The sequence below is a fragment of the Falco cherrug genome, chromosome 7, assembly GCF_023634085.1.
Source record: "Falco cherrug isolate bFalChe1 chromosome 7, bFalChe1.pri, whole genome shotgun sequence".
NCBI classification, from domain to species: domain Eukaryota; kingdom Metazoa; phylum Chordata; class Aves; order Falconiformes; family Falconidae; genus Falco; species Falco cherrug.
The window spans coordinates 27,214,438-27,236,048 of record NC_073703.1 but is presented as its reverse complement, the minus strand read 5'-3'; the positions used below and the strand labels follow the sequence as shown (position 1 = coordinate 27,236,048).

Sequence of the window (21,611 nt, the reverse complement as noted above, 5' to 3'; positions counted from 1 at the left end):
TATTTTGGGTGGAGGGAGCACGGTGCAGCAAGAACCCCCCTTTTTTGGCCCCAAGCACCAAAAAGAGTGGAATAATAATTAATAATAATAAAACATCCCTATTGTGAAACAAACTTCTCCTGCACAAATCAGCTGGTTTGGGGAAGAAAAGCACTAGCTGCCAGCACTGGGAGCCCTTACCCACAGAGCCCATCTCTGGATGAGCCTTTGCAGACACACACGCCCCCTTTTTTTGCAGGGATGGGGAGAGCCCCATGAGCCCATCAGCTTCACGGTGGGAAGTGAAATTTGGGAGCAGAGAGGGGCTTTGGAGAGACCCTGGAGTTTGCCTTCACTGCTGCTCCTGGCGGGGGAATTTAAATGTTTTCTCGTCTTCGATTTCCAAGCCTGAAACATCCCTGCTGGGACAGCTGGTTGCACAGGTCACAAAAAGCCATGTGAGTATGAAAATCATATTGAAAAGAGCTGAAACTTAATTAGGTCACATCCTTTAAAAGCAACTTGTGATCTGGTGATGCAAATCACAGCTTGCCTTCATTCACACACCCGGACTGGTGCAAACCCCGGCAGCACTGGCCGATCCTTGTGCCGAAATTGGGGTTTGCTCCTGGGCTAAATACCTTTCTGCCCCGAACTGCAGCCGGGGGGGAGGTTGCAGAACTGCACCCTGCAGGCGCTACCGGCACGGCCGACCTTGCTTTCGTTTTAGCTGCATGTTACATATAAAAAACGTTAGAGAGAGAAAAGATGTAGGGAGGGACACGGGTGGCAGTGGGGGACGGGGCATCCCAGTGCCTCTGCAGGCTGGGGGTGGGAAATGGGGGCTTTCTGACACCCCATTAAATCAAAGCTCCTTAAGCAACCTCAGCGGAGAAAGGAGAATCACTCTAATTTACAGCGCTGCACACTGAGGCTCTGTCTGGAAAATCTGACGGCAGTTAATGAGGAAAGCACGCCAGTGTGACTTCCCTCCGAGGCTGAGCAGCTGGGAAAAAGAAATCGTGAAAACTTGGTATCCCTCTTCGGTGAAACCTTCCTGCGGTTGGGTTTGGGGTGTCAACCCGGCTGTGTCTGAAGCAAAACTGTGGATCCCCCTGCCCAGGGCTGGGGCGTGGGTGATGCTTGTCGCACCAGGGCCAAAGTCAATCACGGGGCTGGTGCCGTTGCTCCCACCAGAGCTTTCCCAAGGAGGCCCACGGGCTCTGCCAGCCTCCCAAGTGCGGGATATGGCTCAATATTGACCCTCTCGTTAATCTACACCCGCCAGCACCCATCTGCACCACTGAGGGGCTATTGCAGGTGCTGTGTTCGCTCTCTGACTTTAACCCCCACAGATGGCTCGGGGCTGGGGCTGCTCCATGCATTGCATTCCCTTCTTTTGGGGGAAAACCCCGATGTTTTTACATGACATGCTGTCTAGGAGACTGTACACACACCAGGTGTAAAACCATGGGGAGAGCCCGCTGCTGCCCTCCCTGTGGGCCCCTTTACGTTGTCTCAGGATCCCCCATATCTCTTGCAGCCTCTGGGATCAAACAACCCTCCACTTCCAACTTTGCAGCCACTGGAAAATGAAAGGGAAACCTTCTCCCAATTCCACTAGCCGCTATTCTGCCAACTACCTGTGGTCCAGCCTCCTGTGACCCCACTTCAGACACGTCAGATATTTGCAGGCGTACACGCAGTTTTAGGTCTTGGTTTGGGAGGAGAAAGCAGGGCCACAGCTATATTGCTTGGCAACAGATTTCCTTCCAAAAAAAAAGCCCCTCAAAAAACCCACCCCAAACTCAAGTATTATATATAATTCAGTGGAAAGGCCTGCGGGCACTGCCCTGCAAATGCTGTTGGGACAGTTTGAGCTGTGAGAGCTTTGTGGAGGGGATATTTTGGGAAGAGGAGGGCTGGTGCCAGGAAGACAGGGCTGCTGAGATGGGGGGGTTGCTCCCAGGGCTTCACAATCATGTAAAGAAAGGGCAGAAGCGCCCAGATCCAGTCCCTCCGTCTCCTGCAAACCAAGCAAGGATGGTGTGTCTGCCCAGAAAATCACCAGGCAGCACCAGGAGCCACGTCAGAGGCCTTTTTCCTTACTGAGACCCCCCAGCAGCCATCTAGCAGCATAAGGGGGCCTTAGCTTAAGCAAAAAAGGGGGTGCTGTGGCTTGAGCACAAAGGTTTTGCCCCAGAGTAAAAGACTGGGTCCAAGCAGGCGTCCCCAGGCTCAGGTCTGGGACATGTGTGCAGGACCAGGTCGGGCTCTGTGGTCCCAGCTCACACATGTCCCCACCTCCTCCGGGGTCTGAGTAAGTCCCAGCTTCCCTGCAGACACCGGCAGTGGTTAAGCATCCCAAGAAGGGGATGCTTTTAGCTGGGGATCCATTGAACACCAGTAGAGATAAACTTCTACATTTATATATATATCTCCACATGCACCTTTGCAGTTTAAGCTAGCAGCAGTCACTGGGGTTTGTTTGCTTTCACTTACAGCGTGCAACAGCAGAAAGCAGCATTTGAGCGGCTTTCATGCTTGCGTGTTGTTGCCAGCAGGACGTTAGGTTGGGAGATATGAATATAAAACCCAGACAGATGCCCATGGGCAGGAGCGGGTGCAGGAGTTGTGGTTCCCCCACCATGTCCCCACTTGGCTGCCCTGCCACCGGCTTTCCCAGCCGCTCTTCCCCAGTTTCATTTGTCACCGCAGGGACTGGGTTGGCTGGAGGATGCACAGAGACCCTCCAACACACTTTTCAGTAAAAGTAATGCTGGTGCTGCTGTCCCAGGCTCCAGTGGCCATCACCAGAAGTGTGATGTTTCACCGCTGCCCTTGCGGAGCAGGGAGTGGGTGAGCTCACCCTCAGCATGCAGAATTAGATTTAGATCTAATTTAGATCTACAAGGAAAGGCATTTTTACATCCAGCACCGTGCCTGACCACGGCCCCACGCACAGACCGCAGCCAAGTTGAGCGCGTTAGATGTTGGCTCTGCTACAGAAACATCATCCCGTTCTTTTTTCCAAGAGCTCCAAGCTGACAAAGTAGCTGGCGTGGAAAGATGCTCAGGGAGCTCGTGCTGGATCACCCAGCCCTGGCAGCGGGGAAGAGCTGCTGGTCCTCCCACTCCTCCGCCCCAGCTGGCATTTTCCAGCCACATTTTGGTGGGAGGGAGCACGCAGCACAGATCCCACCCAAGCTGAGGGATGGGTTTTGGACCCACGGGGGGATGCTGAACTCCCCACCTGGAATGCTTCTCCCAGAATACGGACTAGGACCCAGCAAATAAACGTGCCACATGCAACCCCCCTTCCAGCACGGACAGAGTCTTTGCCAGGACTTGCAATGCCAGTACAGCTGTAGTCTGGATTTCCTGGTGTCTTTGGGAAGCAGCTTCACATCTAGCAATAATTGTTTTCTTAATTACGCTCGTCACCCTCTGCACCCTCCCGCAGTGTCTCGCAGGGAGCGCTGAATGACATGCTTGTTTGTGACGCTGGATCACCCAGCGTTTTCTTTTTTTCAACCCCGTTTATTTATTAGCCGGCATTACCTTGCAAGCCAACTGGATTTAATATTTTTGTTCCAGTTGGCAAAGATTTTATTGACCGTGGAGAGGCAGAAATCGCTGCCGCACACCCGCGATGCAGGCAGCGACGCTGAGGTCGGGACAGAGCAGCCCTTCGCCTGCCGGGTTGACATCCCAAACCCAAAGGGAACTGGGGAAGCAGCAACTTGGGCATCATTTTTTCCTCTACACTGCTCATGAAAGCCTCTCTGTTGGCACTTAACTTACTCCAGACACACACTGCATATGCACATACATTCCTCGGCCATGCGATCAGACCGGAAAAGATTGCATTCAGCCTAAGAACCACAGTGGGAAGGAGCCCAGGGAAAAGCTGTGCATTAACTGACACAAGCACACTGCAGCCTCCTGAAAAGCTGCAGTCAACACTTTTTTTTTTTTTTTTAGGAGCCCTGGTGCTAAAAGAGGAACCATGGAGGGACGCACAGTTGTAAAGGCCTAGATGGGTGTGGGAGGGAAGTGCTTTTCTTTTGGCAAAAACCTCCTCCCTCTTGCAAGTCTCTTGCAGAAGGACTTTGAGCGCCGCGAGGGCCTGCCTTTGCATCAGCAGCCCCTCCCAGGATCCCGCTCCAAAAGCACTATCAAGCTGCCACCGAGCCAGCTTCTCCCATGAGCCTGGACTTCATCAGCCACCTCTCCCACTGCTGACCACTGCGGCTGAGGTGCAAAGCACCACCGCAGCTTCGGCGCTGCCCAGCCAAAGGGCAAGAGCCCCTCACCCAGCCAGGGCTCGCTCCCTGCTGGGGCCAAGTCACCAGGGCAATGCCCGAACCATATCCCAGGTCTGAACTGTAACCAGCTCCAGGTACCATCCCTGCCCCACATATCGGGGCAGGGTGGCGTACCTGGAGGGCAGCAGGGTGGCAATGCAAAGAGCAGCCTCGCGGGGAAAGTTTCAGTCTGGTCCTTCAAGCCCAAATGCTCCAGCTTCCACCCTTGGTCCCCCGCAGCAGCACTGCCAGGCCAGCACTGTGTGAGCCCCACCACCCCGGCCCCCAGTGCAGCCCCGCGCCCCGACCACCGCAGCGTTTGGCAACACCGGGGGGCCGAGCAACGGTGCCGCTGCTCCACACGCTGGGTGTTCTGGCATGAATGCAGCAAGCTCTGCGCTTTGCTCTGAGCATCGTTGGAGCAGGAGCAGCTGCTCGGCGTGGGCACTGGCGGGACCAGGAGCCGTGGCCGGAGCAGGGCTGAGCCCCCCGGCCTCCCCCTGACTGGTGCAGGGCTTTGGTGCTGAAGCAGCCTTACATCGGCGCAGAGCCGCACTGGGGCGTTAGGCACATCGGGCACTCACCGGTGCCGCACCAGCATTTGCATAATTTCAATTATGTTTCTAAAATGGAGAGCAGGCTTTGGCAACAGCTCCTCTGCAGTAGCTTGAAAAATCAGAGAAGATGGAAAGTTGCCATCTTAGACTTTGTGGCCCCACAAACACCTTCCTCTGGCATAAACTCAGAGGTGTCACTACCGGATGGGACGGGACACCACAGTCCAGGTTTTGCCATTGAAACCAACAGGAAAAAATGTGTTTGAGGAAGAAAGAGCCTTCCTCCAGGCACTGCTCTGCTTCTCTGCCTGGTACTTGTCACTCTCCTGCCCCTGCCACCCTCCATGCAGCCCCCATCCTCCGCTTTCCTCTGGAACATCCCAGCTCCTGCCTTTCCCCTTTTTATCCTACACCTGGAGGCAAAAGAAAACCAGGGATGACGGAGCCAGCTGTGCTCCCCCTTCCACCTCCCCGTATCTGACACTGCTGTGTTGAGACATCGTTGCCTACAACGAGGGTGCAACAGGATATTTATTCTTCATTAGTCACCTCACCCTCCCTATCTGTCATTCGCAAGCGCCCCGGCTTGAACTGCAGGTTTGGAAGCAGGCTGGTCCGTACCCACACGGCTGTGGCGTGGCTGTCCCGGAGCCTGCCTTGGTGACGTGACGTGCATTTTTGGCAACGTGGGGCTGCTGGGGAGTTGGCAGATGTTAAACACATCCACAGATCCAATGCCTTCAATAACATCTTCTTTTTTGAAGGCGGTGGCTGGGAGGTGGGTTGGAGCTCAGGAGTAAGCCTGCTTGCCGCAAGCCTCCCCGCCAGACTACAGGAACCAGCAACAAAATATTCTGGGTCTCGGCCTTAATCAGCCTGCCGTTCATTAGCAGTCCAAGAGAGGAGGAAGCTGCAAGCTTCGAAGGAGAAACGTCAGTTCATAAAACCCTCAAGTGTTGGGAAGCTCCAGTTTTTCTGAAGGCCCAAAAGCAACCTGGCTGCTGAATAATGCATCAGGCTGCTGAGAAGCTAGCAAACACCAGGCTGAACGAGTTAATCCACAGATTCCACTTGGATGCCAGCACTCCTCCAGTGTCAACGTGATTAACCAGTTTCACTACTTTGAGTGTTTCCTGGAGGACTGGGAGCAGGAGCTGCCGGAAAGCCTGGAAGAGGGAAGGGAGAAGCTGTGGAGCCCCTTCTCCCTAAAGGCACGGCCACGGCACCGCAGGGCTAGGGGGATGCTGAAAACCGGGAGCAAAAGGAAGGGTGGAGCTGGAGTGAGGGTGGCAGGCTGGGACCTGGAGGGTAAAGGAAACCCATGGGCAACCGCAAACAAAGTGAAAAAGCTGCAGCTCGTCCTCACAGGGAGATGCCTCCCCCGTTATTAAATCATTAATAAGATCCACAGTGGAAACAAAAGCTGGGAAGCTTTGGTGCTGTGTTTGAGAGTGTAACCTCCTATCAAGGGGACAATGCAGATCATTTCTTCATTAGGTATCAACCCAACAGGTAAGGCGGGAGCTGAGATCCTGAGATTGCAGCTGCGAGGCTGCCGATGGCATTACTTAAGGCATAACATATCACCACCCTGGTCTGAAACATTCCCGTCCCTCCCCACAGAGGGCCAGGAGCAGGCCCGAGGCAGAAGGGTGCCTTTGCAACCCCAGAGCCCCGCAGGACCAGCCCCGGAGCATCGCTAGTGCCCAGGCAGCAGTGTCCCAGCCCGGCCGACGGTGACCCTGGCTCACACGTGCCACATGCTCAAGGTGCTTGGAGGCAAGGGCTAGAAGACTTTGAATTCGTAAACTAGTCCAAAGTTATGAGCCAGGGCGAGATCCAGGGACAGCTCATTGGCAGCAATTCAACGCCTTCCACAACGCAGCACTGGATGCCAGCGACTTTCACATTGGCCTTTGGTGAGCTGGGCTCATCTTCCAGCCAGCAGGTGCTGGGGAATTTTGTCCTGAACCTTTGTGTCGGGCAGCAAGAAGAAATCAAGCACACCGGTGGTGTCTGTCCTGCTGCTGCCCCTCACCTCTCCCTTGAAATGCTTTTCTTTTCAGTACTGCTGTGAAAACCGGTCCAGCACAGGTCATTGCAGCTGAAACAAGCCTTTAGATTGAAAATACAAGTGTCTACATGATATATAGGATGTAATTTGAACATTTAAACACAGTGCAATTTGAAGACTTAGACTTGCTTTGGAGGGAAAAGTAGAGCCAAATCACTGCTTTGCTTGCGGAAATTTCCTGCTCTACGGTGAGACGCAGGAGCCGGGTTTGGCTACAGTTAGGGCAGCGGACTGAAAGCCACAAGTACGTGATAGGAAAAGCTTCCCGGGGAGCTGGGTCAGTTCCAGACTAATCCAGCCCCTGTGGGGAAAGGGCGTTTTGGCAGATGTTAAGCTAATGGGATAACTGCACGAGCGCACCTCGGTCCGCTGATGGGCGGCAGCAGGAAGTTAACAGCCACGGGGTTAGCGCCTGCTCCACAACAGCCCCTGTTTTCAAAAGGAAAATGTAGAAAGCTCCTCAGGGCAAAAATAGCAAATATTAACAGCACGAGGACTATGCAATCCCACGTTCCATGCACGTAGAGTGCAAAGTCTCCTTCTGAGAAAGTATGCCAAGCAAATGTTACTTCCAAGTTAGAAGCTGTCAGCACCCAGCACCAGTGTCAGTTCCCCCTTGCAGCCTTGCCCCAGCCCTCCAAACCCATGTAACGAGTTTGTTCTTCGAATACCAGCTTCAAATGAACGCCAGAGGTATTTTGGCACTGGTGCCAGCCCTGGATGCTTTCCCTCCACTCCTCTCTGTCCCCAGCAGCAACGATCCAGGCAGGTGCTGGAGGCTGGCTGCCTGCACCTTTCCCCGCAATGGACCTTCCTCTGATGGACGCTCGCAGGCTTGGGGACGAGCACTGCTGCAGCTCGGGTATGCAAAGAGCAAGATCATCCCCTCAAGTAGTCCCAGTTAAACTGAGGAAAATGCTTCCCGAGCTGCTGAGGTCTGCCAGCCCCCCCCCCCCCCCCCCATCTGTCCTACTCTAACTGCAGAGGCTGAGGGCTGTGTAAGCTGTCTTGAGGTCTTTTGCTTCCCCCCCAAAAAAAACCATGAATAAAACTGCACTCCCACAAAAGAGCCAAGACCGTCAGCATGTAACACAGTGTCTTCCTGCAGCTTTCCACAGCTTGTCATCTCCTGTAACCAAGAGAGAGAAAACCTCCCCTGCGATCCCACTCCATCAGAAAGGAACTTGGGGACGAAGCCAGCACCTGGCCCAGGCAGCGCTCCCCCCGCTATGTTTCAGACAAGGAATCCATGCTAGGCACAGATGCAGAAATAAGCTCAGGAGTTCTGCCTGTTACCTGCACCTCGGCTTCCTCCTCTGTGTAACCACTGGGTGAGTGTTCACCAGCTCTGAAGGGCTGCTGGGCACAAGGGGTACCTACGCTGAGCCAGGCGGGATCTTCTCCAGGTGGCGTTCATCTGAATACTCCTAAGGAAAATAAAGTGTTATTTTTTTATATATATATATTTAAATATAATTTCCCAGCGTTATCAATTTTCAAGCATTATCAATTTCCACCTCTCACAAGACAGCCATTAAACCCCAATTACCCCAATTAAGTTTTGGGGTTTTTTTTAACTAATGTTGTCCTAGAAGATGCAACTGAAGAAACCAGTAACAGAGGAGTGCATCCTCTGCAAGGGAAAAATTTCTCTCGAGGCGAAGCAAGGGCCCAAGCCTGTTAAACCGCTGTAAGACTCTGAGGCTGGAGAGCTCAGCAGATGACTCACATCTTGACTTTTTTTTTTTTTTTTCCCCTCTCCTCTCTATGTTTTTTTAAGGACGCCAGAGATACCTGTTCTTAAGCAAGAGAAGAGCGACTTCCTGGACAATACACCACATACCCAGTTTACCGCCTACCAAAATCCGCCTTTCGCACAAGCTCCCGGCGCTTGTCGGGGTGCGTCCCTCGGTGCCGAGCGCCACGGGCTGTGACTCACTCGCTTCACCCCTCCAGAACTGACAGCAGGGCTAAAATTACACCGTTCTTCATGACGCTCCAAATTCTCAAAGCGAGATTGATGGCGGCGCGCAAGTCATCCACCTCGGCCTGAAGTCCTGAAAGCATCTTGGTGTGCTTAGGCACAGTTCTGAAACGCAGGCTGGAGCAGCGCTTAGGACATCAAAAGAGGAACAGAGTTAGCGAGCAGAGCTGCCGCTCACTCACCAACAGCCCTTGAAAGCTGACGCTTCCCCACGAGGCGAGGGGAAAGCTCTTTTTTTTCCAGAAAGCGCCAAAGCCAAGGTGATTTCAGATTCCACATACCGAACCCGTCAGGCTGGACAGATACTAGAAACAAATCCAAGACAAAAAGCGCAGCCGTGCGTTAGTGGGAAGTGTGAGTCACGGTGCCCACACCGAGGCTGTTTCCAGGCTCCAGAGCAAGTTCTCCGCTGCCAGCGGTCCCAGCGGTCCCAGCCACAAGAGAAATAATGCTCAGGTCCACCAGCGAAGCAACTGGCTATCGCAGATCTTGCAGCCAGCTGTTTTGACGATGCAACTAATTTATTTTTTTTTTAACCAACAGACGTTCCTTTGGGAGGACTATCGTTATTAGCAGGGTTAATTTCCAATTAGGGGTGGCAGGCACATTTTTTCCGAACCCTGTCTACAAGGAGCACGGCCCTGTGACTGGGGAAAAGAGCCCTGCCGGAGCGTGAGTCACAGCGCGCTTCAGGAAGGGTGCTCTTGGGAGTCACACTAACTGCTGCTGTAACAAAGGTCCGATCTAAAACGATAAGTGCTGACATTTTGAAAAATTACTTACTACTACAATGAAAGAGACATGAGTTTACTCTTCTGGAGCCTTGTCTCCAAACTCCAAGTAGTTTAATTAAAGTCAGAGTTAAGTTCATTTACACAGCCACACCCTTAACTGACATCCAGGTAGACAGAGCCTAGCCTAAATAGCCGGCAGAAAAAGGCTTTGCGGAGGATGGGAGCTGCAGTGTGCCCACCGCCCCTGCACCCAGGTACTCCCCCTTGGCTGAGTGATATTCCCTGACGATTCCCAAAAGCTTTGCAACAAGGAGACAGTTCCCAGCAGCCAGTGCCTGGCCTCACACCTGCAGCTGTGGGTGCTGGGAGCTGCCTCAGGACCTCCGCCGTCCCCTCCGCCCGCCCAGCCCCAGGCTGGGAGCCGTGGGTGGTTCCCGTAACACCGCTGCCTTTCCTCGGGGCCGCAGGACGGCAGCTGTTGCAGTAACCATAGCCCACTGCGCGCACCCCAGCCTGCTGCTTGGCTCCCGGCCCCCCGATGTGTTCCCCACTGCACCTGCCCAAGTCCTTTTATCAGCTCGCTCGCGTCCTATTCAGGCACCAAAGATGTCCCAACTCCACATCTGTCACTCCACAAGCACCCCTATTCACTCATCAACCCTTTTGTCCATTGCTGCGTTTTCTACGCTGGCCTAACATCATCCCTTTCTGACCAAGTAATTTCTTCCACGGAACGCAGCGCTGTCCCACTAAGCCACAGTCCCTCCATGCCCTTGCACGGAGCTGATCACCTTCCCAAGTTATGTGGGGCTGGCACCGAGGCAGTATAAATTTGACACTAAAGTTTGCTAAAGATTGTGAACTACAAGTGGGAGTATTAAAGAAGTATCATCCTTTCCACTTATAAAAATAGTCGCTAATCTAAGTCTCAAAGGAATTACAGACGGGCTTTCAAAACTGCAAGATACAGAACAGAGACCTCTTTATATCGGCAGAATGCTCTACTCCAGCACCATATTGCCCCTTTCTGTTTCTCTCATAATTAAATATAAGTAACATACCAGGAGAGCTCCGCTGTATAATTGCTTTATTTTCTGCTTATTAGTTCTTTACCAACACTACAGCCATATTGAGAACACAAAATTCCTGTTTACTTTAGTCAGGGAGATCACAGTCTACAAACTCATTCACTGATCAGACACAATTAACGCCATTCAAAACTTAGTCCATAAATTCACATGAACACAAATTGATGCACTTAAACTCCAGATTAGTTTTGAAATCATAGGATTTCTTACAGATTGCCACTTTATCCTACAGGCTGTGTTTACTGCCCGAGAGCCACTAGTTCGTGGTAAGGTTCAGCTACAACCTATAAAGGACATGTTGAAAGTGAAACCTTTGTATTTTGTTCAGTAGCAATGGCCATTTATTTTTGACATCTCTGCCACATGTTTCAGTAACTTTTTCTCCCCCTCAAAAAAAGACAATAAAAAAATTCAGAAGCATAATCAGTTTCCTTTCACCTACAAAAACAGAATAACAAAGTTACTAAGGAAATACAAAATTGTGAATTCAACTTAATGCAAAGTCTACCAAAGAAGTCTGCCCCAGCACTTGAAAACACAGTAAATCAACTTAGACAAAAAATGGAAGTTATTGAAGTTTTCATGTTGACTGAGAATAGATTTAAGAAAGTTCAAGAACCATTAACAGAGCTTCAAGTTTTCCAGTTTAGGCATTTACTTTGTGCTTGGCTATTTTATTTATGCTCCAGAAGAAAACAGTAACCTTATTCTTGTATTTTTAGTCTTTATACCACCAACCTACTTGTTAAATTACATCAACAGGAGAAAAAAAAAAAGCTAGAAAATAGAGCAATGATATTCCAATGGCAAAAAGCCTTGAGTGAAAAAAAAAATAATCTCACCTCCTCTTCTTTAGAGCTGAGATTGGAGTTATTCTACATTAAGCTTTTGCAGACTTTCTTTAACTTACAAAGACTTAATAGTCAATTGATGCTCTACCTTCTAGCTTAAGAACCCATTCAGTCCCATCTGCAACCCACATCAAGGTAAGTCTTTTGGAACCATATTCTAAAGGAACTTTTAAGTGGTCCAAAGAATTCAATTTCAGAAGTTAATTCAGTATTTTTATCTTCCATACATCTTTGGTAAGAGCTCCATATACAATGTACTCAGCATGCAGAGTCAACACTGCAAAAATGTAGTGTAATGCCCCCAATTTCATGTAAAACCCATATCCTTGGAAAAAAAAAAAGCCAAAAAAAAAAAGCCATTTTCTTCTGGTTTTGTAGCATACATTCCTAGAATTCCCCAATTGAGTTTAACTCCTTGAGGAAATCTGAAGTTAATCCTTAAGGCTGAATAAGAACCAGCTGCTTTAACATTTTTTGCACCCAGCATTAATACTTGATTGAGTTTTTGTACTAATACTTATCCTGGGTGGGGTTTTTTTTGCCAGTCACATGTACAGACTGTGATATGGCAAATGAGCTGCTTGCCCTTTAAGAACTAATTATGGAAGTTTACATTCATTGTCGTATACTCTCTCTCTCTCTCTCCCCTCCCCGCTCCCATTAGTAGTTACTCAATGGGCTTCAGACATCCAACATAGCTTCCTTCCTACAGGACTACAGCAACAACCGGCTACCGAGACAGATGGTGAAGGACTGCAACTACTTGCATGAGTTCAGTCGAGTCCTGGAAAACTGAACCAAGAAGTGATTTCCTCAAAATGGCTATTATTCAGGTGTCAGAAATTACCGAGCTCAATTAAAGCTTAGCACAGAACTTGCCCCTTTGGAAGTCTACAAAATGGGGGGAAAAACACACCCCAGTATTTCCTTCTCCACTACATGCCTGTTGGAAAGAATCAGAAACCCTTTTAAGATTTAGAAGTCTTCAACTGCCTTGAGATGAAAACAATTTGTCTCGCTCACAAGACAGGCAAGTCAGTGCTAGATTTTTGCCTAAACACCTGTGATTTAAAGTAAAACTTGTTGCAATGCATACACCTTATTGCTGCATTTTCTGGAAGGAACCTATCTTGCATTGATTCGGAGACTGACACAGGTAGTAAAAACCGCAGCTAAACATCATTTAAGTTTGCAATGCAAGACGAAAACTGAACAGTATCTACCCTGGAACTATTACATCATTCATGTCTTATTTGCTATATGGTTGTTATGTAGTATGGGGAACTTATTTGCATCCCTTCTCATGCATGATGTATGGTTCAGAACTTCACAGCTGACATTTCAAAGCAGTTCTTACATTACCTAGTTAACATTATGCCTGATATGCACTTTGAACATGTTACAATGGTATTCTCACTATCTGCCACTGTAGGCAAGAATTTGTTTCATTATTAGTCTGAGATATGAAGACAGACTGAGAGTCACTATTTAGTTACAGATTAACAGAACTTTAAAAAAAGTCCTTAATATAAAAAGACAGACTGCAGTTTGATTTTAAGCAATAATTTTCAGTTTACTAGATGAAGTAGACCTATCAACATATTCTGCATGAATGCAAAAAAGTAGCAATCTACAGCAAGTGATAGAAGAAAAAAAATAATATAATCAAAACAGTAGAACCAGAAAGCATACATTGAAAATGGTATCCCTCCCCCAACCATCCCCCAAAATAATCAAACCACCTTAAGGGCTATCAAAGGGGGGGGGGAGGGGGGGGAGAAAGTTACTTAGCAAGTCTACAATGTGTCTTTCCCCTGTTTGCTGGAAGTCTGCCATAGCATCTAGTGCTTGTGTTCGTGTCACATTCGGAGATTAGAGCATCCTAACGCCAAGCAAGAAGAGTTAAAACAGGAATCCAGTCAAGTGTGCAGAAGGAAAGGGTGGTAACTGGAGAAAGGTGATGATAATCCTATGGATGCTTTTGTTTTACTTTTCAGTAGAGAATCATTCTTCTGGAAAGCCATGTCGGTTACTTTTTTTTTCTTTAATTCTTTGTAGACTAAATAGTTACTCTCTCATTAGGATTTATAATTGGATGTTAACCATGTCAGCCCTTCATAGAGTCCATCCCCTGTAGTAGCACAGGAGGGCTGCACATACCAATTCCTATCCCTGATTCGGGTCAGGCCCAGTTTCTCCTGGATTTCATGGGGTTTCATGGCATCAGGCAGGTCCTGCTTGTTGGCGAAGATGAGGATGATGGCGTCCCGCATCTCCCTGTCGTTGATAATGCGGTGGAGCTCCTGGCGGGCCTCGTCGATGCGGTCGCGATCGGCGCAGTCCACCACAAAGATCAACCCTTGCGTGCCCGTGTAGTAGTGCCTCCAGAGGGGACGGATCTTGTCCTGGCCCCCGACATCCCACACGTTGAACTTGACGTTTTTGTAAGTAACCGTCTCCACGTTGAAGCCCACGGTGGGGATGGTGGTGACGGACTGGCCCAGCTTCAGTTTGTACAGGATGGTGGTTTTACCAGCCGCGTCCAGACCCAGCATCAGGATCCGCATCTCCTTGTTGCCGAAGATCTTGGACAGCACCTTGCCCATCTCGGCGGCATCCAAGGGGCCCGGCGCCTCCGGGGTGGGGGGTGGGGGGAGCGGAGGGCGAGCGCCGACCCACCCGAACAGCCCGGGCGGGGCGGGGGCCGAAGCGGAGCGGGGCCGGCCCAGGGGTGTCAGGGCAAGGGCAGGCGGGGCTCAGCGCCGGCCGCGCATGGGGCGGCTGCGGAAGAAGCGGGGCGGGGGAGGGGGAGGCGAGGGGAGGCCTGGCGCGGCGGTGCGGACCAGGCGCTGCGGGAAGGGGGGCCGCGCCGCTCTCCGCTCCTCCGCCTGGCCCGAGGCGGCGGCTCCGCCCGGCTCCTGCCTTGGCTCCCGCGCCGGCGCCTCAGCTCATGGATGCCGGCTTAGGGGCGGCGGCTCCGCGTCCTGCCTGCAAAGGGACGGAGAGAGCGTGAGACAGGGCGGCGCGGCGAGCGGGGAGGGGAGGGGAGCGGAGCGGGCGGCAGTTACCTCAGGGCCGGCGGGCTCGCGGCCGGCTCCTCTGCGCGCCGCTCCCTCAGCCAGCACCGCCGGAAAAGGCGCCGCGCGAGCCCGCCTCACTTCCCCTCCGCCGCCAGGGCGCCTGCGCGCGGCGCCCCCGCCCCGCCCGCCGGGCCGCTCGCGGCGCCACCCGCCGCCCCTGCCCCCGCGCATGCGCCGCCGCAGGCGGCCGCGGGGAGGGGGGGGCGCGCTCTGACCCGCCCCCTTCCGCCCAGGGCGCGCGCGCCACTCCGCTTCCCGCGCGGCCTCGGGCGCGAACTGCGGCTGCGCGGGGGCCGTGGCGGCCGGAACCCCGCCCCGCCGCGCGTGCTCCTTCCCTGGCGGGAGGGGAGGGGCGGGGCTGTCCCTCCCGCCCGCCCGCGAGGCGCGGTGCGCGTGCGCCACCCCAGCCCCACCTACCCCGCCCGCCGGGCGGGGTAGCCGCTTGCCTCGCCCTGCCGCGCCTGCGCGGAGCGGGCCGGCGGCAGCGGGGCGGGGCGGGGCCCGGCTCCCGCGGGCGGCACTGCGCGTGCGGGCAGGCGAGGGGGCGGGGCCTCGGTGGGGAGAGGCGCCACGCGATCACACGTCAGCAGGAGCGCGCGGAGGGCGCCCAGGGCGCGTCTTAAAGGGCCAGCAGCGCCCGGGTGGCGGGGCCAGCGAGGAGGGAAAGGCTGGGCTGGCGGGGCGCCGAGGGCTTACGGCCCAGTGCCTCGGGGCGCGGTGCGGGAGCTGGGCTGGCATAAACGTGTCCATCGGGGTGGCCTCTAGCTGGCCGGCTGCGGTAGCGCTGCAGGTGGCACACCCAGCCGGGCTGCGAGGCCTCGGCTCCCTGCTCGCCTCGGTGGGCAAAGAGGCCCCGATGGGAGAAGGAACCCAGTGGCAGGGTGCCAGCCTCGGGAAGGCGCTGAGGTGCCGCCCACGGCCGGCTGTGCTGTACCAAGGCAGGCCCCTTTCACCTGGCCCCAGCGCTGCTGTGGGCTGGGTGCTGTGTTGGGTCCTGAGCGAGCCCAGGGCAGTGTGGTGACAAGGCACAGGGCAGCTGGCAGCAGTTACGTGCTGCGCTTGGGTCCCAGGTGGGGAGGTAACCTGAGTGGCCCTGCCACTGTGCCTGTGACCTGCTGGGGTGGGCCCTCACAGAACCCTCCGGAAAGAGCCTTCCCTGTGTAAAACTAAACCCTATCTTAGGATACTGGGGGGGGATGTAGGGAGAGGGTGCTGGGACGCAGGTTGCCCAGAGAGGTCATGGATGCGCCATCCCTGGAAACATTCAGGGCCAGGTTGGACGGGGCTCTGAGCCACCTGGTGGAGTTGAAGATGTCCCTGCTTGCTGCAGGACTAGATGGCCTTTAAAGCCCCCTTCAAACCCAGACCTTTCTGTGATGTGTAGTGTCATTGGGTTTATGGCCCCTTCTTGTCTTGGGTCACTCCCTGTAATCCAGATCAGTGAAATTCCAGCTGTGGCCAACCACTTGGAAATGCAGCGTTCGCCTACCCAGCCACAGTCCGGGCCTGCCTTCCCCGGGAGCAGTGCCCCAGCACGCCCTGCTTGACACAGAGCAGCGCCCTCTGCACACCGGCAGGCACACGTTTGGCCAGTTCCACACGCACAACATGTCGCAACCCTGCGCTCCCAGAGCGGTGCCAGCGAGGCCAGCGCACACGAGCAGTGCAGGGCTGCTCCTTCAGTATGCCGGAGCATGGGGCTGCCCCCCCAGTTCCTGCTGGCAAGGCATGCGCAGAGGAAGGCAAGGGGAAAGCAAACCTGTGTTGGTAGTTGCTTCTGAGCTGATGGCATGGATGTGGGAAGCAGCACCCAGAATGCAAACCCACCAAAATGTGCTGTGGTCACTTTGGGGTCAGCCTTCAGGGAAGCTGGGTGGTGTGGTCACGTTCTGAACTGTATGGCTCTCAGAGAGCACAGGTGTCTTCCACTTTGGATCACGTGCGTAAGATTGACTTCACTGTATCCTTCTGTCCCTTCAAAAATACTAAATTATGAGTTAATTTTTATGGCAGACATTTTTGCAGTTGTGTGGGACATGCAAAGCGATCCCCCTTGGGACAGCAAAAGGGAAATTGGTGTCTTTAAAAAAGTCTAGAATAATGGGAGATTTCCTGGACTACAGGACTATTAAGTGGATGACAGTAAGTTTCTGAGGCAGCCTTGCTCTTTCATGCAGCGAGCAAAGACGGAGGATGCCAAGGAAAACATACCATCCATGGCCTCTCCAAATGAGTGTGTGCAGGCTGCGCCAGGGGTACCGTCTGCTGACACCAGGGCTCACGAGTGTCCCTGCATGCATCAGGCAGTGCCAGAGTTCATACTGTCATGGTTAAAGTAGCAGGTACTGGTGTGGGATTAACAGCAAGGCCTAGTGATCCCACTGGATACAGCTAGTTCAGTCTCTCACTGGCATCAGAAATTTATCTAAATATTTTACTGCCAAGCAGGGCTAAAATTAACATCAGGATGTGGACGTTTGTGGGTTTCTACTTGGCTCTGTTCCGCATGACCATTTCCGTGCTGGTGAATGTGAGCGGCAGGTTATTAAATGAGGCAGCAGTAGTACAAGACCATGGGTCTTGACCAAAATAGTTGCAAACGGAGATGTCAGAAGCTTTGAAGTACTGCCTTTGTCTGCGTGCAGGTTGATTGCTCTACCCGCTGGCCTCAGAGCAGAATTTTCTGGTTTCAGGAAATGACTGTCTTTTTAGTGTTTTTGTTTGGGCTGTGTAAAGCATTAAGGGGAGGGTGTGACTGCATGTGAGGCTTTTCTGCTTTTCTTGTTAACAGCTGAGAGTTACCTTAGGTGCTTTCTCCTGGGATCTACCCATTGTGGAATATGGATCTCAAGCATTAAGTGTGTCAGCACCTGGCAGCCAGCAGAACACTGAATGGCACCTGGGATGGTTCTCTGTCTGGGCTGCAGGAGGGGATGGCTGCTCTGCAGCCTGTGCCACCAGCCAGTGGGTACCACAAGGCACAAACAAAAATGAATACCTGCAGAGTGGGAAAGTGCCTTTTCTATCACCTTCTCCCTCTGTTTTGACCCAGGTGTGCTGTTCCTCAGGTCTCTCCTCTTGAACTGTGTCTTTTTTTACCTTCATTAGTGACTGCATTGTCCCTCATCCTTGGGGACCGTCTGCAGACAGGGCTTGCCCAGTTTTGGTTTTGCCCATTTCAGCTGGCCAAGAGCTGGGTTCTTCTGTTTTTCCTGAGCTTCTTCTCTCCTTTCCCTCCTGGTAAACTGGAAGTGGTGGGACTGTGAAGTACTTGCATGCATGCCAAGGCGTGGAGTTGCTTTCAGGGAGACAGCAGCTGCTCTTGCACGAGAGCTGCTGAAGATCCCATCTCCACGTGGTGGGACCTTGTGCTGACTAAGCAGCAGTGCCACTTCCTGCGCTGCTCCTCTCCCCGCAGGGTTCCTGCGTGCCCATGCTTGATATCGGCAAATGAGAGGGTGCTCCAATCTGTATTATCCCTTTGCCAGCAGGGGCCCACTCCTTTCCTGATGCATGTTCTGCCCTGGGTGGGCCCGTGGCCGAGACGAGCCATGCTGCTCCAGGCTGTGGTCAACAGCTTCTGCTCAACTGCCTTTGCCCCACAGGTCCCTGAGCCTTTAGCAGCTGCGTGTCCCATCCCTCAGCAGCCAGAGCAGGGACAGGCTAGGCACCCCGACAGTTCCCTGAGCTCTCCCGCTGATGCCTCTGCTGCTGATCAGAGCTTTTCTGCTTGGACCCTGAGCTGGAGCAGGGTGCTGTGTTCTTCAGCTGCCACTGTGTGACCTGCTGAAAGCATCCAAAGTTGATCTTGCCGTCATCCAAGTCCAAAAACCTGACAAAGAGAAGTGATATGCTGCACTACACACAGCAGATCCAAAACTTAATTGAGGATGTGGGGATGTGGCTACGTGCTGTAGAAGAGAAATGGGATCCACTCAGGCAAATACTTTTTCACCTGCACTGGGCTTTATTCATGAGGATCCTCCCTGCCCTTCAGGAAAACTTTCTGTTTGTATGGTCTGTGCACCAGAAGAAGATTTTATGTGGTTTGGCATGTGTTTTTCAAGTAGTTATTACTGCTTTTTAGGATGATACATAGCAAAAAGACATTTGAGAAACTCAGCACTTTCAATAGTTAAGATCTCCAATTAGTCACTAATAAACTCTGTGCATGTCAATCCTTGTAGCTCACATTTACCAGTCCCACAGAGAATGGGTGAGAAGCTAGTGAGAGAGCACCACCTACTTTTGGAACATTTTAATGTGGAACCATATTAGTTTCCGTAAGTGAACAGAAAGGATGGTAAACAGGAAGCAGAATGTAAACGGCATAACTTAGTAAAACAAATAAAGGGTTCTTTGCCTGAGGAACCCCACTGCTGTGTCCTCACAGAGTTACTGCCTCTTACCTTGGAGAGCCAGGAAAAAACATAGCTTGTGTTACGAGCCTTTAAAATGTGAATTTGTCCCAGTGCAAGATGTTTTGAAAGACAGGTTCTTATTTTTCAGATAGCAACATAAGGAACTGTGGGGTGGAAATGTGTCATCAAAGATGAAGAGGTGTGATGGTGCGAGCAAGAAGACTTGATTGCAGTGCTCAGCCTGCAGAAAGTTGATACAAATCTACGCCCTGTAACCACCCCTCATGGAAAGAAGTGCACGTTAGGCACTATATATACTCAATACAGCGTAGGTTCTTACATTGCTGGTTGATTTTTCAGGGTCAGACACCCAACAGAAGCATTTACAATACCCGAACACGTTCTAGATTACCGGAGAAATGTGACTTCTCTGAAGGGGTTCAGTTTCACATAACCTGCTTAAGAATTAAAAACCTTCTCGGGGCCTTGGCAACACCCAGCGAGTTACTGGGTAGCCTGCAGAAGTTAAATATTTTAAAAGTAAGCACTGGCTGACAATGTGTCACTGGATGGAGTGCCTGTTGCATGACAGTATAGATTTACAGCCCAGAGAGTAAAAAGCAATTATGGTTATAAAGTGATTATGAGTTAAAGCCTGGGGAGAAAGATAGCAAGTATCTGTAGAACCTTTTGGAAACTCATCTGGGCCTGGCTGCAGGGCAGCTGTTCCTTGTCTTTTTCTGTCTCCATAAGGAGCTGAATGGGTGGAGCGGGTACCAAGGCTTGCACCTATTGTTTTTCATGGTTTTGTGAGGCTGTGTTTGCATGTTCTGTCCTCCACTAGTGATCCAAGTGCTGTCACAATTAAAGTGGTGAACGAAAACGATACACCTTCAACTTTATGTACTAACCATCGCATCAGAAGAAGCAAGCCCCAAGGAAATGGATCAATAACTCCCTTTGTTTTTATCTCTTTGAATATGATTATCTTCCCAATCAGTTGGGATTTTGAACTTATTTTAATATGGTGTAGCTCATCATGCTTCCTATTTTTTTTCTCTTCTTTTGGCAGAGGGAGATGGGAAAAGACTTTGTTACACTGAGCCTTCAAAGACCTTCGTGTCTTTCCAAGGAAGGAAATTGTGTGTGGCATTAAGCAGAGCCTTGGGCTTTTCCCATAAGGTGAATGTAACAGCGTTAGGGAAGTAGAGTGGGAAGGGGGTGTTGTATTCTGACTGCAGCAGGTTTCTGTTAGCCTCTGTGTGTGGTGAAACAGTGTAATGAGGACCCTGAAGAAGGGCTAGAAATCCCACATTTCTCATCAGGCGAAGGCCCTCTTCTGGTCTCCCTGGCATTCCTCCAGCCTCCTGTGGAAGCGGGGAAGAGTTCTTCCAAAGTGGCCTCTCAGCAGGAAAAACAGTTTGGCCTCCAGGCTGTTTGGGTTTGTTTTATATCTTAAGTACATTGAAATGCCTTTGCAGTTAATATCGGCAAACAATCTGTCTTCTCCTTTCATGGGTTCTTTTCAGGAGCAGACAGAGGAAATGTAGGTGGGGGATACTGCCTGACCAAATTTCTATAGGCCAAAATCCTGAGTCACCACCGTGACAATATTGGCTTGGAAAATCATGAAGCCTTAACAAGAGTAAAAATAATCTGTGAGGCTTTTGCATTTTTACACCTTGTATTTACCAGCAGCAGCAGAGCAGAAGATACACCGATGACCTTCAGGACTCAGCTGGATGTCGTGCCTAACCCCATGGAGACCTGCACCCGGAGGTTTTTGGACCCCAAGCCATTGCTGATGTCTAGATGTTCTGAGTCATCTTGGTGTCTTACTAAGCATGGCAGTGACAAGGGGATGTCCAGGAAGCTCATGGTGGTGGTACTTTGCAGTCAGTGCCATGGTCCAGCAGAAATCTGCTGTATTCTCCATCCACGCTCTAATGCAGAGAGTTCTTTGCTGGCAGATTCCAAGGGCTTTTTTTCCTCTAAGGTGTGTTTTAGTCATTCACAGGGTCTCTGGTTGCAGACGCAGTGCGACATTGCCTGGCCCTCACAAGGGGTGGAGGTTTGGAGCTCAGCGGGATCCCAAAGCCAGTTCTTCAGGAGGCTGGAGCCCAGCTTACCCGTAAAGCTTTGCACAAAGCCACAGCTCCTGCACATGGGGAGCTCAGCAGGAGCCTGGAGCAGCTGATCCTGCTGAGAAAGATGCAGCAACCAGCTGTCAGTTGAGTACCACCGGGCAGAGCTCCCCCTGAGCTCAGAGCTGAGCAGCCAAGGTTTCCCCAGCTCTGAGCGGCCTCATTTTTTATTTCATTTGTTGCTGTGGTGGTCAGGAGCCGTACCAGGGCACACCTCTGTGCAGGCCAGCAGCACTGTCAGGACTATAGCTGCATCCTGGCTCTGCCTTGTCCCTCCTCAGTCTGCCAAGCTCGTTCCCACCAGATTTTCCCAGGCAAAACAGGCAGTTTCATGCCCCTGCTGTCTTGATTCACTTCTGCTGTTTTTTTCATGTGATGGAAAATTTGTGTCTTTGTGTCTTTGTGTCACTCGTAGAAGAAGAGGATGGGAGGGGGATGTCTGGCCCTGTGTT

The 21,611-nt window shown here is 51.8% G+C and overlaps 1 protein-coding gene and 1 long non-coding RNA gene across 2 annotated transcripts; both read right to left on the bottom strand.

Annotated features, from left to right (window-relative positions):
* Window positions 1–6,093: 6,093 nt before the first annotated feature.
* On the bottom strand, window positions 6,094–9,518 carry LOC129736505 (uncharacterized). The gene is made up of 3 exons (XR_008733212.1): window positions 8,761–9,518; window positions 8,214–8,344; window positions 6,094–7,346 (listed from the first exon to the last, which is right to left on the bottom strand). It is a non-coding gene; the product is annotated as an uncharacterized LOC129736505 (long non-coding RNA).
* Window positions 9,519–10,705: 1,187 nt separating this feature from the next.
* On the bottom strand, window positions 10,706–14,801 carry ARF6 (ADP ribosylation factor 6). Its single transcript, XM_055716687.1, has 2 exons — window positions 14,643–14,801; window positions 10,706–14,562 (listed from the first exon to the last, which is right to left on the bottom strand). Exon 2 carries the CDS (start codon window positions 14,178–14,180, stop codon window positions 13,653–13,655), a length of 528 nt encoding a protein of 175 aa, XP_055572662.1. The 5' UTR covers window positions 14,181–14,562; window positions 14,643–14,801; the 3' UTR covers window positions 10,706–13,652.
* Between the last annotated feature and the right edge of the window lie 6,810 nt (window positions 14,802–21,611).

What these genes read in the sequence shown, in the direction of transcription:
- ARF6 (XM_055716687.1), bottom strand. Translation starts at nt 14,180, where the DNA reads ATGGGCAAGGTGCTGTCCAAGATCTTCGGCAACAAGGAGATGCGGATC.